General features: G+C 52.8%; 1 protein-coding gene across 1 annotated transcript; it reads left to right on the top strand.

The window, feature by feature from the left end:
• The first annotated feature begins 501 nt into the window (after window positions 1-501).
• On the top strand, window positions 502-11,499 carry CX3CL1 (C-X3-C motif chemokine ligand 1). Its single transcript, XM_024747337.1, is given in 4 exon segments — window positions 502-720; window positions 6,516-6,636; window positions 8,561-9,004; window positions 9,006-11,499. Coding segments are annotated over 4 exon segments (1,134 nt in total). The 5' UTR covers window positions 502-650; the 3' UTR covers window positions 9,505-11,499.
• The last annotated feature ends 14,000 nt before the right edge of the window (window positions 11,500-25,499 follow it).

The following is a 25,499-nucleotide window of genomic DNA, read 5'->3' on the forward strand; positions in this document are numbered from 1 at the left end:
TTGCGGTACGGAGCCCCTACTGTGTGCCAGGCTGCATGCTGGGCTCGGAGGATACTTCGATGAACAAGGTCCCCCAGGCGTTGGGGCTTTAAGAGGTAAGGGCTGGAGGTCCTTCCTGGCGTGGGAGAGCTACCTCCCAGAACAAAGGAGACTTCGTCAGACCCAGACTGACGGGCCCTGTGTCCTCCTGGCTTGCCCGCAGCCAGCATTCTCTAGTCTTCTGTCCTTTGGTTTACTGCCCACTTAGGAGCTAGGGCCCCAGGTCAGACCCTAGGACGTGTGTCAGCTCCCAGTAGGAAGGTGGCCCTAGCAGATGGGAGGAGGGGAGGCCCTTTGAACCCTAGCAGGCTTCGTCCAGCCTCGCGGACGGGTCCCCGTATGAGAAGCCAGCCCGTTACCCCCACCAGGAGCCCTCACCCAGAGCCTGGGAGCCGACTCAGCTCCTTGGCAACAGGCTAAGGAATTCAGTCGCTGTACACGCTCCCTTCCTCTCCCCTCCCACCGCCTGCCTGCTGCCTGCGGGGGCGAGCGAGGCAGAGGCAGTGGAGCCCGCATATAAACCGCGGCAGAGCTCAGGCAGCGAGGGGACAGCACCGAGCCCCGACGAGGGCCCCCACCGCCTGTCCCGGCACCCCCGGACCCCCTCGACCATGGCTCTTCTACCTCTCTCGTGGCTGCTCCGTTTGACTGCCCTCGGCCATCTGATCGTGCTGCTGGCTGGTGAGTGTGGTGGATTCAGGCATAAGCGGGGTTGGGGAGCCCCCAGCCCCACTTCTGCCCCTCAGGCCTCCATGAGGGCCCCCGGACCCTGCCTGTGTAAGGCTGAGATCCGTGGCAGCCCTTTCCTGACTGATATGCCAGAGGGGGCTGGGCATCTCCCTGCTGGCGGTCCTGGACTCAGGACTGTCCTTCCGGCTGGAAAGATTTACCATCTCGGAGACTGTCCCTGCCTGGCCCAGTGAGCAAGGTGGGCGACAGCATGGCAGCCGTGGTGGGAGCAGCACAGGTGGAGGGATGCCAGGAGGTGGGGCTGTGGGAAGCCCGAGGATGCTCTTGGTGGGCGCTAGGGTGGGAGCCCTGGCAGACTGTGGGCCGGTCTCCCTGCACAGGGTTAATTTGTAACCCTCAGCCCTGACTCCTGAGTCTCAGCTTGGCCCCGGGCTAAGCCACAGTTGGGACTTTCTCCTGCCCTGATTTCAAGTCCTTCCCAGGAGTAGGGAGCCCAGGACCCGTGGAGGTCAAGGTCATTGCAGCTCATGACTTTGGCTCATCACTGTTCCTCTGGCCTGTAGCCCCCAGTCCCTCTGCCGGTGTCTCCCCCATGATACTGCCTTTCTCCTACCAGCATAGCTTAGAAATGTTTGCACCTCCAGTCACTTGCTTTCTGGAGCCTGGGACCTGATAAGGCATGATGTATCCATCCCACCCAACATGAAGAAGATGGAGGCCCAAAGAGGTTTAGAAACTGGCCTGGGGATGCACAGCCAGCAAGTAGGGCAGGAGAGGGTAAGACTGGGTGCAGGAGAGAGTGTGGAGGCATGCTCACCACATCTGTGCATCACACGGCCTTCAAGAACCGTTTGAGTCAGCCCCATCCTCAGGGAATACCCGGGCCATCCGGCAGGTTGGGGCTCAGAGAGGGTGGGAGGCTGTCTTAGGGCACACAGCCAGGCTGGGAAAATGAGAACCGGTCTCCAGCTTCCAGAGCACCTCCGTGGAGCAAACTGTCCCCCCGAGTCCCTCTATTTGGGGAAAACCCACCAGTGGGGCAGAGAGCAGGTGGGTGGTGTGCGGGCCCCATGCCGCTGGCCCTCCTGCTTCCCGGGCTAGAACACTGAGCTCCGAGGTGTTTGGGGATAGTGGGTACTGGAAGACATGGACTCCGATGGAGGTTGCTTTGCCATAGCCCTGACCCTGAGTGGGGTCTTACCTTCTTTGGTCCCAGCTGCTGCACGTTTAAATATAGCTATTGCCTCCATGTGGTGAGGCTCTAATGCCTATGAGGACGCTTTGAAAGTGGGAGGAGGAGGGATTACTTATACTAAGCTGGGAGTGGAGGTCTTCTATGTTAGGATGGAGAGGGGATCCTGGGGGCACTCTGGATGCTCTATCCAGCAGCCCGAGGCTTCAAAATCATCAAGTTCCTGCCCTAATCTTGGTCACTGGTTTTGCTGGGACATACTCACATTATTTCAACCTTTCTGAGCCTCAGTTTCTCCTCCTTTAAGACTGGGCATTTGGCCAGGCTCATCTTGGAAGTCCTTAGCCACGCTGACATTTGTGCCTCTGAGAGAGCCCCTGGGAACCCCTGCAGGACTAGGGAGTGGTCCACAAGCCAGAGAGGCCCGGAAGGGGGCTGGGGACTTCGTGGCTACTGCCCTGGCTGGTGCAGGGTGGCGGCGTCAGCTCCCAAATGTGGGTTTGCAGGGCTGTGTCAGGCAAGAGGCTCCTCTGCTTTATATAACAAACCTGCAGATAGAAGTCAGAGCAGTGAATTTTTCTCCCCAAGCACTGACGTATTCACTCCCACTCAAGCTCCAACAAGAAAGAGAGAAAAAAAAATCTGAATTAAGCTGCTGTCGTCTGCCCCCCTGGTTAGGGTGTGGGTGGGGGGAAGGCAGGGGAGGATAAATCCAGGTCAGGTCCAGGCCCAAGGCGAACTTAAATTAAAATTCCTCTGTGTCTCCATTGGTTAGGATCTTATATGTCACAAAGTGCTTCCTTGTGCATTTTGTTGATTCATTCACTGGCTGAGCACCTATTATGTGTCAGGCACAATTCTAGGTGCTGGGGCCACATCAGTGAATACAACTGCCAGAGATCCCAGCCCTCAGCGTGCTGAGCATCAACTGGAGAAGACAGACAATCCTCAAAATCAACGGATTTGGTCTGTTAGAAGGAAAAAAGCACTGTGATTTTAAAAAGCAGGGAGTCGGGGGTGGTGGGGAAGGTGTTGAGGTTTTAAGTAGTGGGTCAGGGAAGAAGGGGACGTTGAGGGAGCTGGGCAGGGACGCATCGGTGTCTCCAGGGCAGCACTCCTCAGTGCGGGATTTGGCCTCCAAGGGGACATTTGGTAATCTCTGGACACAGTTTTGGTTGTTACATTTTGGTTGGGGGGTGCTCAGGCACCTAGTACATAGAGGCCAGGGATGATGCCAAATGTCCCACACAGAACAGCCTCCATAACAAAGAATTATGTGGTCCAAGATGTCAGTGGTGTCTGCTGTTGAGAAAACCCTGCTCTAAGGGTCCAGATATTTTTAAAGTTTCATTCTCATAACCATCCTGAGAAGCAGGTGTTATCATGTCCATTTTACAGGTAAGGGAATGGAGGCTCAGAGAACCTCAATCACTCGTCCAGGACACACAGCTGAGCAATGGCTCAAGCCTTCTCTACCACCCAAATACCCAGAGACCCAGAACATTCCCATCTTTTCCTGCCTGTAATCCTCCGAACAGTCCTTGAGGTCCAGCCTAATGTACACCTCCTCTAAGAAACGTCTCCTGATCACTTGCGGCAGGAAGTGGTCTCTCCCTCCTGTAAACCCTGGCACATTTGGGGTCTGTTCTGGAACACGGTGTTTTTACCTGGTGTTTAAGGCAGCCTAGAAGAGTGGATGTCTAGGGGCTGGGAGGAAAACCAGATCTGCCACTAAGCAGCTGTGTGGCTTTGGGCAAGTCATTAAACCTCTCTGATTCTCAGCTTCTGCATCTTTAGAATGGGGATAAAAATCATCCCTTTGCAGGAATTAATGAGAGCAGATGTGTGTGTGCTGAGCATAAGGTCCAAAACACAGTAGGTGTTCTCCTAAGAAAAGCTCTGATACTTTGTGGTTATGTCTTAGCTGTCCATCAGGCTGGGAGACTTCTGAGGGCAGAGATGGGCCTCGTTCATCCCTCTACTCTTCACAGCGCCTGGCAAGAGCCAGGTCGGCAGTTGTTGGTTGACTGAGTAAACATGGTGATCTGATAACATTTATTGGGATTAGGTGCTCTCTTCAAGCTCAGCACCAGCACCTTCGGGAGAAGGAGCTCAGGGTTAAGGACAAGAAGGTCTGGGTCTTTGCAGATACTCAAAAGTAATTCAGACAAGTGTTGCCTGAATCAGGAAGTGGATGGATGAATGGATGGATAATGAAAGATGTGTGAGTGGGCTGGTGAGAGATGGAGGGGTGGGGAGATGAAGGGGGCGGAGGATGCATAGGGGATGGACAGGTGATAGGTGGGTGAGTGGGGCACGGATAGACTGATGGACCAGGGTGAGTGGAGATGGATGGGAGGTAGACAGGTGGGTGGCAGGGAATGGGTAGGGGATTGACAAGGGGGTGGCAGATAAATGGATGGATGGATAGATGGATGAGGAGGTGTGTGAAGGGATAAGTAGATTGAGACATTATTTCCTTCGATGAATATTTATATCTACCTTATGCTGGATGCTGGGAAACACTGTGACACCAAGACGTACAAGGTCCCTGTCCTCCTGACATTCATATGACAGGTAATAGAAATATGACAGTTACAGAAAAGAAAATTTTAGCTCTGAGAAGAAAAGACGCCCCAGTTAGTTACACAACCTTCTCAAGCAGAACCAAGAACAGAGCCTGACCAGGGCCATTCGGGCACCACGGCAGAGGGCGGAGACTTTAGGACAGGCCGCCTCTGTGGCTCTTTAAGCCCTGGAGGTGGGCAGTGGAAGCAAGTCAGAAGAGCAAATTGACCTGCCCGAGCTTATCCCTCCTGCCCGCTGGACAGCGTGTCCCGGGTCCAGGCCAACCGGGGGCACCATTTTTCTGGGGATTCCTCTGGAAGTCACCTGCCACACCAGTCCAGGGGCCGGCTCCTGGCTCTACTCAACAGGACCTGGAGAGGCTGCAGCTGAGTCATTCTGAGGTCCCACTGTGGGAGAAGGAGGGTAATAAAGCGCCTTTCACATCCTGTTTCCTCAGAAAGGGCTACCGGTGACTCAGGGACCAGTGGCAGGGAGCCTGCCGACCACCTCGGGGCTACTACTGCTGCCCCCTGATGGCCCAGCCTCACCCTGCAAGCCTTGCACCCTCTTTCCCACAAAGCAGGGTGGGCCGAGGCAGGGGAAATGATGAGAGAAGGGGTGGCAGATTCTAGAAGGTGTGTGTGCACGCCTGTATTTGGGAAGGCGGAGCGTGTTTGGTTTGCGTGTCCACACACATAAGTATTTGTGTGTGAGCTGTGTGTGTTTTGGTGGAACCCCGGGGGGGTCACCTGGGGCCTCCCTAGCTCTGCAGAGCTAAATTAGTTTGTTCCCTCAGCTCCACTGCCCTGGAAGTCCTGGCCTCTAGATTTTTGCAAAACCCTCTAAGGTCATGCTTCGGCTGCATATGACCTTGACCCAGATCTGACACTCAGGTTCTTCCTCATTTTTTGCATACCCTCTAGAGCTTACGGCAAACAGAGTAAATTTTGCTGGAGATTTTAGGGGAAGGTGGAAATGCAATGCAAACCACTTCAAGTGTTTATATAAAATGTCTGGGTTCTCAGCTATCTGTTGGGTCACCGTCATTCTGTCCTGGGGTTTCTGTCTGGCTCCACGTGGGACGCAGCCATCTGCAGGCCCCCGCCCATCTCACTCTGTCCCCACTCCATGTACAACGCATCTCCATTCCTCCTCCTTACGCCTGCTCCCAGCTTGCCCTGGGAATCCAAATGGCCCATTGCGTTCCTCCCAAGAAACTGCTTCCAAAATCATCCTGGCTCTTAATGGCAGAACAAAAGATCACCTACTCAGCACACTCCTTAGAAGGTGGTTGTACTTATATATTTAAAAATTTTTATTATCCGCTATGTGTGCCTGGTTGCATGTATGCCTTTATGTGTTTTTTGGGGGGGGTGGGGGGCATATATATATGTGTCATTGTGTTTGTTGCTATGAATGTACGTGTGTGTCATAGGGTATACACGTGGGCTGTGGATGGACCGAGGTCTGGGTGTGTCCCAGAGGTTGCGGAAATCCATGAATATGGATCAGGCTGAGAGGGATGGATGGGATATGGTTGGGAGGGGGCGATAGCTGAGCAGGTGACTTTACTGGAGTGAAACCATGGTGGGGGGAAGGGCAGCGCCCTGGGCCCAGAAGGACCGGGAGCCAGGCCCGGCAGGAGAGCCTGTTCCATCACTTGCTGGCTGTGTGACCTCAGGCAGCTCCTTGTCAGTCTCACACTCCTCTCCCCTGGGTGAACCAACTATAGCGATTTAATGTTTAAAATTAAACACAACGCGCCAAGCAATGAGAGCGTTATGGGTAAGGATTCACTTTCATCACCTTACAGCAAGCCTCTGAGGTAGGTTCTATTCCTGTCTCTATTTTACAGGTGGGGAAACTGAGGCATAGAGAGGTTTGGCCCGGGACAGGGGGCTGAGGCCAAGGGTGTGGGGCATCGGTTCTGGTTTGGGGGGGTGCGCGGCGGGGACAAGCTGGCGTGGGGCTGGGAAGCCAGATGCCCGTGGACAGTCCTGCTGACCGGGGGCCTCTGTGGGCTCAGGACAGCACCACGGTGTGAAGAAGTGTAACATCACGTGCGGCAAGATGACCTCGGAGATCCCCGTGGCTCGTCTAGTTCACTACCAGCGCAATCAAGAATCGTGCGGCAGACGCGCCATCATGTACGTACTGCCCTCTTGGCCTCTGAGCTCCTTTCAGGCCCCGGGGGTGGCTCCCTGGCCTCCGCCAGTCCGTGTCCACATCCCGTCACCCAAAGCTGGGCTCCTGGCCCAGGGCCTCTGCAAACGCTTCTCTTGCTCCTGACCTGCTAGCCTCCTCGCCAATCTTAATATCCGTGCCACAGGGCAAAGCTGAGCTGTGGCTTCCTGAACGGCCGTGGCCTGGAGGTGCCACCCAGGGTGACGATTCCTTCTGGGCCAAAGGGTGTTTATGCAGCCCTCGAACCTGCTGGATTTCATGGGGGATGAAAACACGGTGCTCTGAATGTGCAGGCTCCAGACGCCAGCAGATCTGGTGCAAATCCTGGCTTCACCACTTACAGACTGGGTGGCCCTGGTCATGTGGCCTACCCTCTGCGCTTTAGTTTCCTTATCTGTAAAATGGGTAGTTTGGGGAAGCTGAAAAGAGATAATGAAACTAAAGTGCTTGGCAGGGTGCCCAGAAGCTGCTGGCAATAGGAGAGGCCAAGGTTATTATCACCACTGGACAGATGGGGAAATAGAATCCCTCTGAGACTTTGGGGAGGGGTCAAGCCAAGCCAGCTTCCCCTCTGGCTGTTGGGATCCCTGCCCATCGTGGCTGCTTGCTCCTCTGGGGTCCTTCTTGGGTACTGCCAATCGCCCAGCCCTGAGGCCTTTCCCCAGGACTGACCTTTGGGTCTTAAAGCGGCCTCAGCCAGACTCAACCAGACCCTGAGTCCTGGCAACAGGAAATGGTCAGTGGGCCTTCGAAGTAGGGTCTCAGCTAAAGGAAGTTGTACTTCCTCCCACTGATTGTTACTAAGAGGAGCACGTGTGCTACTGCCTGACCTCTCTGCTCACCTGTCAAGACTCGCTTCCCCCAGACGCCCCCACGTATATGCTTCTATTTTGTAGGCGAAGGGGAAGTGGGACGCTCCAGAGAGGGGATGATGGCACTAGGGCAGCACTGCACCTGTGGGGCCTACAGGGTCACGCTTGCTTTCTGGACCTCTCTGGCTTCCTAGCATACTGGAGCCAGGCACATTTACATTACCTTTCTGAGCCTTGGTTTTCTCATCTGTAAAATGAGGGTGCATCTTACAGGATGGGTGTGAAGTTTAACCAGGCAAAATGCCTAGCACAGGTCATGGCGTGGAGCAAGGGTCCCCGCCAGCTCTGAGCTGTGGTCTCGATAGTAAACCAGCCACACACAGCTTCAAAGGAAGTTCAAGATTTGGATGGCACTCAGGGTCCCAGCAGGGCCACCATATATAGGGTTGGAGCTCCCTAGGGGCCCTTTCAGTCCGAGGATACACACTAGGAGAGGAGGGTAGAGGTCCAGAGGGCAGCCTGCAACCGAGGGAGAGGAGGAAGAGGACGTTATGACATCGAGTCCTTTCCAGAGTGAGGAGGCCCTATCACCAAGCTTGCCAGAGAACACCGGTGACATCTTCTCCCAATCAGAAAACTTGCAGCCCACAGCCCCCACCTTCATGTTAATGACATTATTATTAACATTGTTATTATTTTGCTGATCTCCTACTCTGAACCATGGGCTTTACATCATTTTCATCTTCTACAATAACACAGAAGTAGGGTGACCCACTTGTCCCAGTTTGCTGGAATTTTCACAAAAAGACCCACATCTTGAGAACGCCCTCAGTCCCAGTTTTTCTGGGATGCTTGGTCACCCCGCGGAAGGTAGGACTCTCTTTCCGGTTCTCAGGTGAGAACACGGAAGTTCCATAAGCTGAGCTGCCCCAGCTAAGAACTCATAGCTCACAGCTAGTAAGTGGTGGGGGCAGGATTTCTAGCCGGGTCTGCTCACCTGCAGTGCATGTGCCTGATACCCCTACTCCGCGTGGCATCTGGGCATCACTGGGTCCCTTGTCTTCCTTCCTTGCAGCCTGAAGACCATGAAGGAAAAGTTATTCTGTGCTGACCCACAGGAGAAATGGGTCCAGAAAGCCATGGAGCATCTAGACCGCAAGGCTGCTGCTCGGGCTCCAAATGGTGGCACATTCGAGAAGCAAATCGGCGTGGGTGAGCCCAGGACCAGCCCAGCCACCAGGGGGATGGACTGGTCTGAGGCCTCAGAGACCAAATTCACAAGCGAAAGCAGTAGCCAGGAGGCACAGAGGGCCTTCGGGACTTCCCCAGAGCTGCCACCAGTAGTGGCTGATTCCAGGGGGACCAGGTCCCCCTCCACTTCAAAGACTCCGGATGGAGGGCCCGAGACAACTGAGCTTTTCAACAAGCCTGCCGTCACCACCACCACGTCTTGGCAGAGTTCTACCGCCTACCAACCTGGGGCAGACCTCGAGGCTGATGGGAAAGCCTCTGAGGCCCCCTATTTCACACACAGTCCCAGAGGACAACACTGGGTCCGAAGGCCAACCTGGGTGGATCAAGGGACAGGACCCCACGCCAGAGAACTCTCTAGGGTCCAAAGAATTGGGTCCCACTTCAGCTCACACGGATGCTTTCATGGGGCCCGGCAGTGTGTCCGATGTCTTCGTGGTCCCTGTATCATCTGAAGGGGTCCCCAGCACGGATCCATTGGCCTCTGGCAGCTGGACCCCCAAGGTCAAGGAGTCCATTCACGCCACCGTGGACCCCCAGAGGCTGGGTGTCCTCATCACTCCCATCCCCGACTCCCAGGCAGCCACCCGAAGGCAGGCAGTGGGGCTGTTGGCCTTCCTCGGTCTCCTCTTCTGCCTGGGGGTGGCCATGTTTGCCTACCAGAGCCTTCAGGGCTGCCCCCGCAAGATGGCAGGAGACATGGTGGAGGGGCTTCGCTACGTCCCCCGGAGCTGTGGCAGTAACTCGTACGTCCTGGTGCCAGTATGAGCTGCCCACCTGCCTACATCCAGCTGTTCAACTCAGCTGCCTGGGGTCCCCCATCCTCACACTCACCCTCACCCAAGAGTCTGGCCCAAGCTGGAATGACTGGAGCGAGGAGGTGGGATCCTCTGGGTGGAACTGCCCCCAGCTCCTGGAGGCCACCCTTGACCATCCTTGACCTACTGCGGACCAAGGGGGTGGCCTCCACAACTCACTCCAATGTCCCAAGTCAGAAAACTCCCCTCTGCTGTTGGCTGGTTAGAGGGTCCCTTAGATACCGTGCCAGCCCCAGTGAACAATTATTTATTGAACGCCCGGCCCCTCTGACCCATACCCCTGCGGGTACCACAGTCATCCCTTCTTACAAACGAGCCTCAGGCCAGGCCTCTTCTCCCGACTCCCTCAGACCTCATCATGTCTCTCGGTCCCGCTGTGGTTGCCAGTCACCCGGGCCACCTGCGGTGCTAGCTCCCCTGCCCCCTGTATAGACCCCATGCCCCAGCCGGGGACCTGTCTTTTCTTGCATGAGGCTAGTGTGGTGTTTCCTGGGACTGATCCCAGCGAAGGATCTGCCCTCAGGTAGGCATCATGGGAATGGTAAATGAATTTATCCAGTGGTTTTGATTCCCACCCGCTGCCTTGCCCCGTCTGTGCTGTGAAGGAGCATTGACTACGAGCGTGAAGGTCGGGGGGGTCTAGTCCCAGGCCCACCAGCAATCCATGAAGGCATTCATACCTCTGGTTTCCCACCTGTGAAAGGGGAGAGGGACAGCAAATATGTGGCAATAGCCTGTACCCCTGGCAGGCATCACTAGTTGATCCAGAGACCCCTTTCTGCAGACCCTGGGTGCAGCCTCTCAACCTTCATCAGAAGAAATGGTCTCTGCCAATCGATGAGATCGGCACTTCCACGGACGCTGTGACCTGGAGGTCCTGCCCCGTTGTCAGCAGTGTGGGCCCCCTGGGGGGGGGCTAGGCTGGGGTACTTGAGGCTCAGAGACCAACTTTGAAGGCCCCCCCTCCGCCCCCACTGGCTTTGAGACGAGTGACAGGCTGAAGGAGGAGGGGAGGCCTGCAGGCTCCGAGAAAGGAGCCAGGGAACGGCTGCAGCTCCTTCGCTTCTTCGTTAGGGACCCAAGTCAGGCATTTTCTCTTTCTTTCCTGCGGCCTGGGTCCTCTTCCACCTCTCGCGCCCTGAAAACACTGTCCTCTGCACTCTGATTTCTTCTCCCCTCACCTTCATCCGCCCCGCAGGCAGGGCCAGGAATTTCCATGAGATCAAAATCCACCAGGGAAAGCTGAGGTTCCGTGTTTACTTCTGAAAGGGACTCTGTCTTGTGGGGAGGGACCGGCAGGGGAGGGAAGCTGTGGGCATGAAGTCAGAGGTTCTCTTTTTTGGCACTGAAGACTCGGGGCAGGCCTGAATGGCGCCGAGGGCTCACCGGGCCGGCCAGCACCCCGCAGTCAGAGCCGGACCTGCAGGTCTCACCTCTCAGGTCCCTGGCGGCAGCTTCCCACCTCCCTCCGATTGTCTCTGATGGTGTTCTTTGCCCTCCATCAGAGGGGTGTCCCATGGGCTAGGCTTCCCCCAGATACAGGTGACATGCTCCTTTGTAGACAGATGCTGAGAGGAAGCACCCAGGGCTCCGGTCCACAGAGAGGGAAGCCGTGTTTCCCTGCCGGCCTGGCTCCGGTTGGCGGCACTCTGACAGCTCAGAGAGGAAGAAAGCGGATCTGAATGCACTTTGTGGGGCTCCTCTGGCCTGGGAGCCTTCAAGGGACAGGCACCCGTGAAGGGGCTCCCCTCTGTGAGAAAGCAGCTGGGGACAGCGTGTCCCCCTTTCCACGGATTTTGTGAGCTCCGCCAAGCAGGACAGGTACAAAGACAATTTGGGGAGGACTTCAGAAGGAGTTGATTGATCCTTTTGCTTTTCCAACACTATCACCAATGTCTGTGCCATTTTGTATTTTACTAATAAAATTGAAAAGTCTTGTGAATCAAATAAAGCTGCTTTTCCTAGGGCAGGCGCAGCACCAGAGCCTCCGGAGGATGGAACAAAGGAGAGGCCAAGACTCTCCAGGAAAGCGGGACTTCCCTGGTGGTCCAGTGGTTAAGACTCCACGCTTCCACTGCAAGGGGCATGGGTCAATCCCTGGGCCAGGAGCTGAGTTCCTGCATGCCAAGCTGTGTGGTCAAAACAAAGAAACAAACAAACAAAAGGCTCTCTGGAGAAGTACTGGAGACCCCTGGGGCAGAGGGGCAGGATCTTTACAGTCAGCAGGAGAAGGGGGCACTGGGAACGGGGCTGGGGAGGGTTGAGTCTCTGGCCTGGCTCTGCTCTGCCCAGGTATGTGACATTGGGCCACGTATAAAATCAGGTGTGAGACTTCTAGTGGCTCCCATCCCTGGCAGTAATCAGAATCCCTTATGAACCACCACCCCACCCCTGGCCCATGCCTACTAAACCACCATCTTGGGGGCCTTGGTATCACCATTAGTGATCTAGTGACCCACAGGAACGAACTGGGCCACATTTTCCTCTTTACTGCCTTGACTCATTGCTGGTCCAGATAAAGATCAAAGAGGGATTACTCCTCAAGGGACTCGGGTGTTCATTGATATGACCCAAGTATAAACCTCCAGTGCCCGAGGTGGCATCATAAGAGCTGCTCTGTACAGTTGTGTAGGTTGGAAACTGTACAAGGTGCCAAAGGCCAAGCCCAGCTTATTATTATACAGTATTTCATGGATTCTTAGAGGCACATTTTTTTTTCACATTGTGACATCTTTGGAATTGGGATTTGTCCTACAATCAATGACTTGTCACAGTTTAATTGACAGGTCTTTTGTTCTTTATTAGTAGTTTATTAAATATCAGAATGTTTTGCAATCAAAGGCATCTTAGATTCGATGTCTAAATGGTATTTTTAAAAATTAGAGGCAACATTTAAAAATCAGGAAATTGGGTTTCCCTGGTGGCGCAGTGGTTGAGAGTCCGCCTGCCGATGCAGGGGACACGGGTTCGTGCCCCGGTCCGGGAGGATCCCACATGCCGCGGAGCGGCTGGGCCCATGAGCCGTGGCCACTGAGCCTGCGCGTCCGGAGTCTGTGCTCCACAACGGGAGAGGCCACGACAGTGAGAGGCCCGCGTACCGCAAAATAAATAAATAAATAAATAAAAATCAGGAAATTACACACACCAGCCGACTTTTCTATGTTCTCTCAGGTGATTCAGAAGGTCTGGTCCCACTGGGTGGTTTAACCCCCAGGATGACAGTGGGCAGGGCCTGAGCAGTGGCTGCCCCTTGAGAGGGGGCAGGCCAGGCTGAGAACCCCCAGTTCTCTGCCATCCTTTCCACCTCTTGGTGGTCTGGATCCTGTGGCCATGTCAGTTGTCACTTATCATCACCGTTCTCTTGTTTTTCTTATACTAAGGATATTTTTCTCTGAGCCCAAGTCTTCATCAAAAGTAGGGCAAGGAAAGACAGAATATGATGGGCACATAATTTTTCTTACACATTGCTTTCCTCATTTTCCTACCTGCCAAGCCCCATAGACGTTTGCGTTTGAGGTTCCTGCAAGAATCTGAGATTGCTCCCTCTGCGCCAGGTGCACATTCTTTTTTTTTTTTTTGGCTGCAGCCTGCGCGGCATGCAGGATTCCCCAGGCAGAGATCAAATCCACGCCCCCTGCAATGGAAGCGGAGTCTTAACCACTGGACCGCCAGGGAAGACCCTGCAAATTCTAGTACTGCCCTTAGCAGTGTGCAGTAGCTCTCCTGTTCCACCCCAAGTCCAGTCCCTCCTGCTTCTGCCCATTCTCACCCCCAGGAAGGAGCTTGGAGGCAAAGTCACAGCCCCACAGCCTCTCCCCGAATACCACCCTTTCAGCAACATGAGACACCAACGGAGGCTTTGAAATGAAAATGCTTGTCCCTGTCTTTTCATCACATTCTCAGATAAGGAACTCTTCATGTGCCAGAAGAGGTTGGAGAGTGGGGAAATTTTATTCTCCCTCAGTCCAGAGCACCTCCCTAGGGATGCTGGGGTGTTTGTGTTTTATTTTCTCTTTCAGTTACAGAGCTAAACTTTAGCTGAAGCGATTCCTCACAATTAGTGCACAGTTTCATAGAGACTTGGAGGCCTCTGAAATCTTGGATAGAGCAATCAGGGCTCTGAGATATAATAATAAAAATATTATTTAAATAGCCATTGTTTATTTAATGTTTACCATGTGCCAGGCAATATACTAGGTTCTTTACGTACAAGGGCTTTCAAAGCATACGTGACTTGCCCAAGGTCACACAGCTTGTAAGCAGCAAAGCTGGAATATGACCTGAAGTCTTTCTCCAGGACTTCAATCTTAATCACTATTTCTGAAAGCGTGAGCCACAGATTGTCAAAAGTACAGACTCCCGAGCCCCACTTCAGCCCTGCTGAATTCAGACTGCAGTGGTGGGAGAGCTGGGAATCTGTACCTTCAAGCAGTTGCCCCTTACCCCCTCCTCCCCTCCTCTCCCCCTTCCCCACTGCCCTGCCTTCCAAATTAGGGGATTTGGCTCCTAGCCAAAGTTTTAGAGCCCTCTGCACCAGGCCAGCCCACCCCCACCCCTCCCAGGTTTGCAGAGTCCTTTGGGTGGTAGCTACCTGCATTCTTCTCACCCTCTGCCCTTTGTTGTTATTCCCCTTTCGCTCTCCTTTGTTCTCTGTACATTCCCCAAAGGGGTGAGGCCAGACAGAAAAACACAGACACAAATGGCTGGGAATTTCCAGCACGAGGCTGAATAATAGGCATCTGAGTGTGTGTGTGTGTGTGTGTGTGTTTGTGTGTGCCCCTGTGCGACTAATAGCTCAGGAGACCACCCCGTGCCCCATTTACTTCTTCTCAGTCATGTGCTTTCCTGGATGAATAATGTTTCAGCTGCTGGGATTAAAGTAGAGATCTAGGGCTAGGCTGGCTTTCCCCAGATGACTGCAAACTTCAGTGGCCAGACCCATGCAGGATCTCATTAATCTCACCAAATCAGCTGGTGATGGTGATGCCTCTGAACCTAGGAGAATTCCAAAGCAGGGAATGTTTTGGAAGAGATGCCCCCTCTTACCTTCAAGGGATCTGTTGCCCCCAGACGACAGAACAGAATTATTTATAATGAGCCTCTTGTCTTTTATCCATACAGGAGTGTAATGTAACATGGTGATCTTTGGCTGTATGACTTTAGGCAAGTTGCTTAACCTTTCCGGGCTTTGATTTTCTTCTCTGTAGAATAGGAATAATAACAACTCCCCTTGTAGGGGAAGATGTCATAAGATAATCCTTGCTGAACACTTAGAAAAATGACGTGCCCGTAGTGAACTCTTGGTAAATTAGGATCTATGATCAGGCGATAGATGTTTCCAAAGGGTTCGAAACATCTTATTTCTATTCACTTTTGCTATTGGTTACCCACACAAGACTATAGCATTATAGGATGTGTATAAAGAAAAGCAGTCAAAAAAAAAAAAAAAAAAAAGAAAAGCAGTCTTCCTGGTTTTCGGTAAAGACGAAGACATGTTATAGTGTCAGCAAGCAGATAAAAATCATTTGTAATTTGCATAATTTTTTCCCTAAGCTGATAGATGCTGTTCAAATTGGTGTAACTTTTTCCCTCTAAATTGCTTTTGAACTTGGCAAGGTCAAAACTCATGAATCCCAAGTAATTAGAAGCAGACTAGCAAGATGCCTGAATCTTAGCCTTGGACAGAATGGGAAGTTCGTTTCACCATCAGTCTCTCTGAGTGGTTCTGGCTTGCTGCCCCTAGGCATTCAAGAGTGCTGCTCTTCTTGCCGCCTTGGCGTTGGTGACGTGCCACGTGACCAGTTCTGAACTGGCAGTGGGAGAAAGGTTTGTCAAACCAGATTCAAACATTTAATTATCAGTGAGAGAGCCTTCAGAACTTTTAGTTCCTTGGGTCCAGAACTTGGCAATATTCCAGAAGATGACAGGTGCGTTACCCTGGGTCCCAGAGTGAGGATGACTTAGAACCTCCAGCCAGAGAAAGAGCCCCAGCAGATCTATGTGGAAGAAACAAAGCTTTGTGGTTTTAAACCACTGAGAGTTTGAGGCTATTTGTCATTGCAACATAACCTAGCCTATCCTGATTGACGCAGCAGTCGGGAAGAAGAAATATATTACTTGGTCTAAGTAGGAATGACTTGTCAGTAATGTGCACGATGCTGGGGTAAACAAGCTTTCTGTTACCGAGCTCACCTGTCTTCACTTGCTCTCTTGGCAGACGGGATGAAGTTCCTCCTTAGCCCACCAGCTGTTAATGGATTTATCTGGGATTCTCACTGAGTGGAGCTGGAAAGGAGAAGGGTTTTGTAGTTGCTTTGAGATACACCGATACTCGGGAGTTCTAATGACTCAGATACGCTGGAGATCACCGCAGCAGACAAGGAAGTAAACAGAGAGAAGAATATTAAAATGATTGAGCACTGGCTGTTTGCCAGACGATCGACATTAATCAGTCTTTCACATACCTCCTAAGCCCAGAAGCCCAACCAGTGTAACCTAGGCCTGTTGGCACAGAAATCGAGCATAGTTCTAGGGACTGACAAGTGCATGTTCCGTGTCTTTGTTTTCCTAGAGGATTTCAACTGGCCCGCTGGCTCCAGGCTCATTTCCCCTGATGCCGGTTCCCCCGTTCTCACTCTACTCCCCCACATCACCTTTGGCACACATTTTGTTTTGTTTTTTTTTACATCCTCAAGTCAATCTTCTCTCTCATACCTCTGAGCCATTGCACTGGCTGTTCTCTCTTCCTGGAATAACTTCCCCCTTCACTGTTGCCCTTGCCAACTCCTACTCACCCTTTGGTCTCAGCTTAGATGTCACTTCCTCCAGGAGGCCTTCCCTGACTTAGCTTAACGAAGGCTCCCTGCCACGGGTACTCACCTCACTTGTGCCCATTGTATCCCTCATGTGACCCAGCTTGTTTCATGGTGCTTCCGTAAGACCCGTGAGAGCAGGCACGTGTGTGTCGTGTTCCCTTTGTGCCTCAGTGACCCCCACAGGTCCTGGAAGAAGAGAAAGAGGGGAAAGGCCAGGGCCCACAGCTGTCTGTGTCCACTGGCCCTCTCTGACCTGGTGCCTGTGCCACACCCCTTTCTGATTTATTCAAAGCCCGCCCATCCATGGCAGGGAGGTGCATTTCAAGGCATTTCCTGGTGAAAATATTTAACTGCCTCAAAGGGGTGTCAGAGACTGAAAGTGGCCTTCTGTGAAGATGTGTTCAAGTCACCCCGGAAACTCTCTGACCCTCCGCCATCTCGTCCTGGTCAAGAAATGCTCCTCAGAGCATGACACATGCTCTTCCTTCCCTGGGAAGCCTGGACTGGGTCAAGGCTCTGACTGTCACCCAAACGCACAGAGGGGCGAGCAGGTGGAGGGAGAACCTAGCATCCTGGGATCTCAAGGGTCTCAGCGTGGGCACCTCTGCCTGGCCTGGCCACTTTCCTGGGTCTTCCCTTCTCCTCCCCAGCCCTGGTTCTCACTGTCCCTGTGCAGCCTGCTTCCTCATTTTTATATATCATCATGACTGCCATCAACATGATGGAGTTGAAGTCCTGTCGGCGTGAACACTGAGAGGCCAGGTACGTAGGCCCGGGTCCTCTTTCCAGGGTGTCAGGAGCAGAAGCCGAGGGGCCCCTGGGTGGGATGGGGAGCAGAGGAAGGAGGAGAAGTCGTTCATTTACGGCCAGAGACACCGATGATTAGGACACTGGCCTCCTACTCCTCGGGAGGCTCACTGTCCCTGTCACACACCACTGTGTGCCTTCGAATGAATTTTCTCATTTATTTATTTTATTTATTTATTTTTGGCTGCACTGGGTCTTCGTTGCTGCGCACAGTCTTTTTCTAGTTGCGGCGAGCGGGAGCTTCTCTTCGTTGCAGAGCACAGGCTCTAGGCGCGCGGGCTCAGTAGTTGTGGCGCACGGGCTTAGATGCTCCGTGGCATGTGGGATCTTCCCAGACCAGGGCTCAAACCCGTGTCCCCTGCATTGGCAGGTGGATTCTTTTGTTTGTTTTTTTTTGCTGTACGCGGGCCTCTCACTGCTGTGACCTCTCCCGTTGCAGAGCACAGGCTCCGGACGCGCAGGCTCAGCGGCCATGGCTCACGGGCCCAGCCGCTCCGCGGCATGTGGGGTCTTCCCAGATCGGGGCACGAACCCGCGTCCCCTGCATCGGCAGGCGGACTCTCAACCACTGCGCCACCAGGGAAGCCCGGCAGGCGGATTCTTAACCACTGTGCCACCAGGGAAGCCCCCAAATTTTCTCATTTAAATCCCTTCCTCAGGTTTCAGATGATGTCCTACTAATAGGAGCCCCATTTTCTAGATGGAAGTGCTGAGGCACAGACCGATTAAGGTAACTTACCTTGACCAAGCCAGCAGGCAGTCCAACTCCAGAGACCCCACTCTCCTTTTTGTAAATTGTAGTATAGTTGTTGTATGGAACAGCGTACAATATAAAAAGGAAGAAATACATTGATACCTGTCAACACACATGACTCTCAAGTTCAACACTGCAAAATGTGAAAGTACAGATACAATATGACAGTGTTACTATGAAGCATAAAAACACGCATGAACAGTGCTATATATTGTTTAGGGACATACACCTATTAGTAAAATATGAAGAAATGTGTGGGACTAATGGATGCCCAGTTCAGTTTTCTCCAATGCATAGAGGGATGGATTAGGAGAGGCACACAGGGCCACCGTGAGCAGTAATATTGACTCTTACCTGGTGGTGGATTCATGGCTATGGTTAATGGTGCTGGTGTCCCGCCCAGAGCCCCACTCCCTTCGGCTGCTTTTACTTCTAATTCTCACTTTAGAGCCCCTGCGGGGCCAGGCAGAAACTCCCTGGGGGACCTTGCCTGACATCACACCTTCTCTGGGCTTCCAACCCTTCCCTGCCCTCATTCCCACACTCCTCCCCATCTCCCCTGAGAGCACGTCCTTAATGAGCCCAACCTCAGACATCGGAGACAGCCTGTCACCCTGCTCCCCAGCCCGTACCCCACAGGAGGTGACTGGGGGAGGAGAGGTCGGACAGGCTAACAAAAACTTCAAGGAGTAGATGGTACAGATACCCAGCTCCCTAAAGATATCTATACATTCAGTGTGATCCCAATAAAAATACCAAATTATTTTTGGAGTTAGATTAGATAGTTTTAGTTTCATCCAAAAAAAAAAAAAAAAAAAACCATGAGTCTGGAGAGTTGATGGGACGGAGGCAAGGCAGGAAGGAGGGAGATGCTCAAGCAAGTGGGGTTGAGGGGAAAGCCCCACGTGTGGTAGGACAAGCCACAATCCACCTGGCTGGGCCCGGAGGGCTGCTGAGACGCCGGCTTCTCTCTGGGAAGGGAACAGGGCCTTAGCCTCCTCTGCGGGCTCATACTTCCCAGGTCTGGACCCTGCTCAGAAGTGGCCACACCCCCTCTGCACCCTCAGCCCTCACTGGGGGAGCCATGATCCATGTAGGACTCTGCCACGTGTCAGATGGCCCAACGCCGCTGCTCTTGTCTCTGTTGGCTTGTCTGCAGTGGCTGAGATTGGACAGGAATGCGGGGAAACCCCTAGACTTTCAAAGAGGCCAGATCCACCAGGCAGGCTCCTTAGCAAGGGTGCCGTGTTCTCCTTCCAGGATGCTGGGCTCTGAGCGCTGGCCCTGGTGCTGAACAAACCTTTCTTGGGAGCACGAGGGTCAGATTAGATAAGAAGGACCCCCACCCCGCCAGGCAGGCTGCCCGGCTCGGAGCAGGCTGCAGCAGACTTCTGACATCCGAACCAAAGATCCGTCATTGCTCCCTGAGGGCTAAGTGCCTTGAACCGGTCACTCAGCGGCACAGCCTGGAATTGTCCCAGTGATGTCAAGAGACCAAAGACCTGCCTGTGAAATAACTTGGAAACTGGGACACATGCTCTCCGGAAAGAGAGAGTTGGACTCTAGTGTGAATAAAAGGAACTGTTTTACAGGGCTGGAGCGGGAGCCCAGATGGAGTGCTAAAGCACGAGAGAGATTGAGACAAGTCCATCACCGGTAAGAGTGAGACTCCATGAGAAGTGCTTCTGTACTCTGCCCCCGGAACAATGTCAGCCATTATTGGTCCACTCACTGAATTCTACCAGTATGTAGAATATGGCCCACTGTGTGCCAGGGGATATGCTTCACTGAAAGGCCTTTGTCCCGTGGAACTTACATTCCAGTGGGGATGGGGGTAAGGGGATACGGGTAGGAGACAGGCAATGAACAGCAGGCAGAATAAGTAAGTCAGTGGTATAGTATGTTTGAGGGTGGTAAGTATTACAGCAAAAAGAAAAAGAAAAAATAGAGCAGAGGAAGAGGTGGGGGTGGGTTGCAGTTTTAAATAGGGTAGACCTCACTGAAAAGTGACATTTAAGTAAAATTTGAAGGAGGTGAAGGAACAAAGCACGCAGGTATCCAGGGAAAGAACATGCCAACGTTAGCAGGGTAGGGATCGGTGCAGAGCACGCAAGGCCTTGTAGCTGCTGTGGGGTCCTTGGTGTCTCCTCTGAGTGCGATGGAAAGCCATGGGGATGCTCTGATCAGAGGACACTCACGTTCCCTGTGGCAGCTGTGCTGACAGTAGGTTGTAGGGAGCAAGGATGGAGGTGGGGAGATGGCAGGAGGCAGTGTAGGGATCCAGGGGAGAGATGACAGGCTCTGGATGGATTCTGGAGTCAGAGCCAGGCGATCACCGGACAGATGGGAAGTGGGGGGTGAGAGAAAGAGGCGTCAAGGATGGCAGCCAGGTTTCTGGCCAAGTAACCGGACGGAAGGGGCTGGCAAAGAACAGAGGAGGAGCAGGTGTGGGAGTGAACGGGAATGGGGAATTCAGTTTTGGACTTGGTGGTTTGCGACATCTGTTTGACACGTTGAGTAGGCAGCTGATATACAAGTCTGGAGTTGGCGGGAGGAATTTGGGAGTCACTGGCATAGAGATGATATTTAAAGTCAGGAACACGTACTATTTGCCAGAGATAGGCGCTAAGGCAGTTGACACGAACTCAAACCTTCTAATGCAGTTACTATTATTATTTTCACTTTATAGATGTGGAACCTAGGCTCAGAGGGAAATGACTTGCTTGAAATCCCCCAACTTGCCGATGTCAGAGCTGAATTCAAACCCGGGTTACCTGACTGTGAGTCTTTGTTCCCAGCCCCTCGGCTCCACAGTGACGCCCTTGCTTAATCCGTCATGGCATGCCAGATATGAGAAATGGGTAGAAATTGGTTTGCGGAGAAGTGGGTGGGTAATCTAGAAAAGCAGAGGACAGGAGATGCAAACCCAGGCACAGAGTATAAGGTGAACCCTGGGGATCCCTGAGATGAGACTGAGTAGGGAGGGATGGACCAGATTGAAAGTAGGGCTTAAAGACTGGCCTGAAGAGTTTCTAGTGGAGGCAGAAGGAAGCAGGGAGCCATCAATGGTTCTTGAGGGGGGCAGTAGCCCTTGAGAAAGACCTATCAGACATAAGCATGCAGGTGGGTGGCGTCTAGAGGACCAGAGAGGAGGAAATAGGATTGGAAATTGTTGATACGGTCTGGGTGTGAAGGATTCGTGTGGAGCCAGTGGGAATGAAGAGGAAGTGAGAAAGCTTAGCGTTGCCTGACGACATCGCTGAGCAGAGTCTGTGCCTGATGCAGTGTGGGGGCTGGAGGCGAGGAATGAGTCAAGGGCAAAGTTTCAGACCAGTGAGGCAGATGGGGAGGTAGGGAATGATATTGGCTTGAACAGAAAAAAGGGAAGTTGGTGAAAAGGGAACTTGGTTCTGCCTTTCTGGTTCTTGAGGCTGAGTGAACCGTGAGGGGACAGCTTTCTTCCTCTCTGGAGCTCAGTCCAGTGTGGGTGACAGACCTGCACAGAGTCGTCTAGACCGCAAGGCAGAGAGAGCTAAGGCATCTGACAATGCAGGCAAGAGGAAGCCAGAGGATGGGGTGGAGTCCAGGGGTGTGTGTTTGATCTGTCACTGGCAGAGGCTGGGGACAGAGATTTAGGAAGCATCCATCCCAAGATCGAAGGCCTGAGTGGAGACATCAGGGAGGGAGAAAGGGTTGCTTGAGGTGAAAACACACCCTAGGACAGAGCCCCGGGCATGCTTCTGCCACAGGCTAGCTCTGTGCCCTTGGAACAGTTTCTTTTTCTTTTTTTTTTTTAAATTAATTAATTTTTTAAACATCTTTATTGGAGTATAATTGCTCTACAATGGTGTGTTAGTTTCTGCTGTATAACAAAGTGACTCAGCTATACATAAACATATATCCCCATATCCTCTCCCTCTTGAACCTTCCTCCCACTCTCCCTACCCCACCCCTCTAGGTGGTCACAAAGCACCGAGCTGATCTCCCTGTGCTATGTGGCTGCTTCCCACTAGCTATCTATTTTACATTTGGTAGTGTATATATGTCCATGCCACTCTCTCACTTCGTCCCAGCTTACCCTTCCCTGCCCCTCCGTGTCCTCAAGTCTATTCTCTATGTCTGCGTCTTTATTCCTGTCCGGCCCCTAGGTTCTTCAGAATGATTTTTTTTTTTTTTTAGATTCTATATATATATATATTTGTTAGCATACGGTATTTGTTTTTCTCTTTCTGAAATGGACCAGTTTCTTAACCACCATGGTTGGCCCCCAGTTTCCTCATCTGTAGAATGTAGATAATAATAGCTCTTACCTCCTAGGGCTGTTGTGAGGACAAAGCAAACCCATCCATGCATCCATGCATCCACTCACCCATAAACGTAACTGCTAAGAACCTTGCCCAACCTGTGGTGAGAGCTCAGGGATGTTACTGAGAGGAGCCCACAGAGAGCCCAGGCAGGAACCATGTGTCAAATCCCATGGGGAGGAATGTCAAGAAGGGAAGTGGGTTCTCGGTGATGACAAGGAGACTCATCAAACCAGCTGGGGACGAAGAACTTTACGTACATCATCTCAGTTCACTTTCCCAGTAATACCGTGAGGGAGAGTCTACCAACCTTCCCCTTTTTACAAATGGGGACAGTGAGGTTCATAGTCTTGTTCTTGGGTCACACAACCAGGGACAGATAGATGAAGGACTGGGGCTGTAGATAATGATTCCAGAGCACCTGCTGGTAACCACTGCCCCACACTGCCCTCTGTGAGGGGATGGGAAGTTCAAGGAGTGGCCATGGAAGGGGGGGATGTTGAGAGGCCCAGAGAGAGTCGCTTCCCCAGAGTGTCAGTGCCAGAAGCCACAGTCTAAGAATTAAATCACACGTGGGTCGAGAGGAAATTGGTAGTGGGAGGTGTAGACCACACATAGGAGAAGTTTGGTGCTGAATAAAAGGGGAAATAGGAGGACAGTGTGCTGGGGTTTAGGAGAGAAGGGAGTTGGGGGCAAGGAGAGGTTTTATGGAAGCAGAGAAATGAGATCATGTCGTGAGCAGAGGGGAAGGGGACCATGGGGCAGGAGACTGTGAGAAGCCAGGACGTGGCAGCGCAATGGAAGGAAGAAGGCCCTTCTGGGACGAAGAAGGGATGAGATCAAAGCCACAGTTGAAGCAGTTTAGGTTTGGCAAGAGGCAGGAAATGGCCACAACCCACAAGGAAGCTGTGAACTAGATGGAAACAGAATCAAAGAGTGCCTTGGTTGGGTTCCTCCACCTCATCCATGACAGAAGGATTCACATGTATCTCATGAACTGGTGGGACACACTAGATCAAAAATCACTTGTCCTTGGGACTTCCCTGGTGGTGCAGTGGTTAAGAATCCGCCTGCCAATGCAGGGGACACAGGTTCGAGCCCTGGTCCGGGAAGATCCCACATGCCGCGGAGCAACTAAGCCTGTGCGCCACAACTGCTGAGCTTGCACTCTAGAGCCCGCATGCCACAACTACTGAGCCCATGTGCCTAGAGCCCGTGCTCCGCAACAAGAGAAGCCACCGCAATGAGAAGCCCGCGCACCGCAACGAAGAGTAGCCCCAGCTCGCTGCAACTAGAGAAAAAAGCCCACACGCAGCGACTTGTTCTGAGGTGAAGGAACCACTAGGATAGAATGGAAGCTGGGCCCAAGCTGTACTTCAGAAATGTGTAAGTGTCCATCCATCCATCCACACATCCATGCGTCAATTCACCCATCCATGCATCCACTCACCCAGCCACACATCCATCCATCCATCCCTCATTCGTCCATCCATTCACCCATCCATCCAACCATCCACCTCTTCATCCATTCAATAAACATATCTTATAGAGTACTTGCTGGGTGCTAGTCCTGGAGGTACAAGCTGAAAGAAGCCCCATAACACAGGGAGATCAGCTCGGTGCTTTGTGACCACCTAGAGGGGTGGGATAGGGAGGGTGGGATGGAGATGAAAGAGGGATATGGGGATATATGTACACATATAGCTGATTCACTTTATTATACAGCAGAAACTAACACAACAATGTAAAGCAATTATACTCCAATAAAGATGTTAAAAAAAAAAAAAGAGAGATCCTGTTTTCGAGGAGTTCACAGCAATAAACCAGCCATCACAATGCAATGGAAAGAGAGCAAAGTGGGAAAGTCAGTGACCTATGAGGACACAAAGGGAAATTGGAGCTGAAGGAAGTGAGAGTTTAAGCTGTAATCTGAAGGAGGGTAGGAATGAAAGGTGGTGGGGTGTGGGGAGCAGAGAGAGTGTTCTAGATGGGAAGCAGGGGACAGGCTGTGCAAAGGCTTGAGTAGTGTCAGTGAGAGCCTGGCATTTTCAAGGAACTGAAAAAACATCGATGTGGCTGGAAAAAAGTGACATGGTAGGTGGCAGGGCTGAGCACAAAAGTTGAGACTGAGAGGGCTTCCCTGGTGGCATAGTGGTTTAGAGCCCGCCTGCCAATGCAGGGGATGCGGGTTCGTGCCCCGGTCCGGGAAGATCCCACATGCCGCGGAGTGGCTGGGCCCATGAGCCATGGCCACTGAGCCTGCGCATCTGGAGCCTGTGCTCCACACGGGGGAGGCCACAACAGTGAGAGGCCCGCCTACGGCAAAAAAAAAAAAAAAAAGTTGAGGCTGAGAAGTCGGTGGGAATCTGGACCTCATCCTGAGGGTAATGAAGGATTTTGCAAGGGAAGAGCCTTGCTGAGATTTGTGTTTAGGGAAGGCCACTGGGCTTTAGAGAGGATGGACTGGAGGGCAAGGCTGGGAGCGGGGAGATGAGTGTGGGACCGTGGCCCAGCAGAGAGAGGCAGGGGTGGCCATGTGGATGGTGAGAAGGAGATGGATTTAAGACATGTCTAGGTGGCCGACTCAGTAGGAGGGGAGTGGGGGAAGACCCCAGGGCAGGGATGACCCTTGCGTTTCTGACCTGAGGAACCAAGCCGACCTGCAACCTGTCAGGAACAACCTGTCAGGACATCAGTGCATCAGTGAGTACATCAGGCCCTCAGGGCAGGGGAGTGGGACATATCTTGGGATTGGAGGATGGAGATAACTTTGGGGACCTGCACACCTCAGCCCCCATGGGCAGGGCAGGGCAGGACGAATCTGGCTTCAGCTGCCAGAGGATGGAGCTGAGTAGACAAAACACTCCATCTCTTGCAGGAGACCCTGGGCCTCAGCTGACATGGGTGTGACCCACGGTGACAACTTTGCTGCCCCAGTGACAACTGTGCAATTTGAAGATGATAAAGAGCTTTCACACCCCAGCAACCCGGTCCCTGCTCGGTAACTTGGGGCTAAGTTTTGGGGTGTGTGACAGCAGCATCCCCGGTTCCCACCCAGCCCGTGGTAGAGCCAGGGGTGGGCCAGGAACCCTCCCTCCCTCCCTCCTTCACCTGAAAGGAACCCGGAATCAGGCTGGTCCGGCTCCTTCAAGCTAAATCTGGGGCGGGGCATGTTGACCCCTCTAGCTGGTTTTACCCTCGAGGGACTCCCCATGGCAGCAGTGTCAGGGCTGGGGCAGGAGGGGTGGCAGGGTGTCTGGGCGGC

Source organism: Neophocaena asiaeorientalis, unplaced genomic scaffold (genome assembly GCF_003031525.2).
Source record: "Neophocaena asiaeorientalis asiaeorientalis breed wild unplaced genomic scaffold, Neophocaena_asiaeorientalis_V1.1 scaffold438, whole genome shotgun sequence".
Taxonomy (NCBI): domain Eukaryota; kingdom Metazoa; phylum Chordata; class Mammalia; order Artiodactyla; family Phocoenidae; genus Neophocaena; species Neophocaena asiaeorientalis.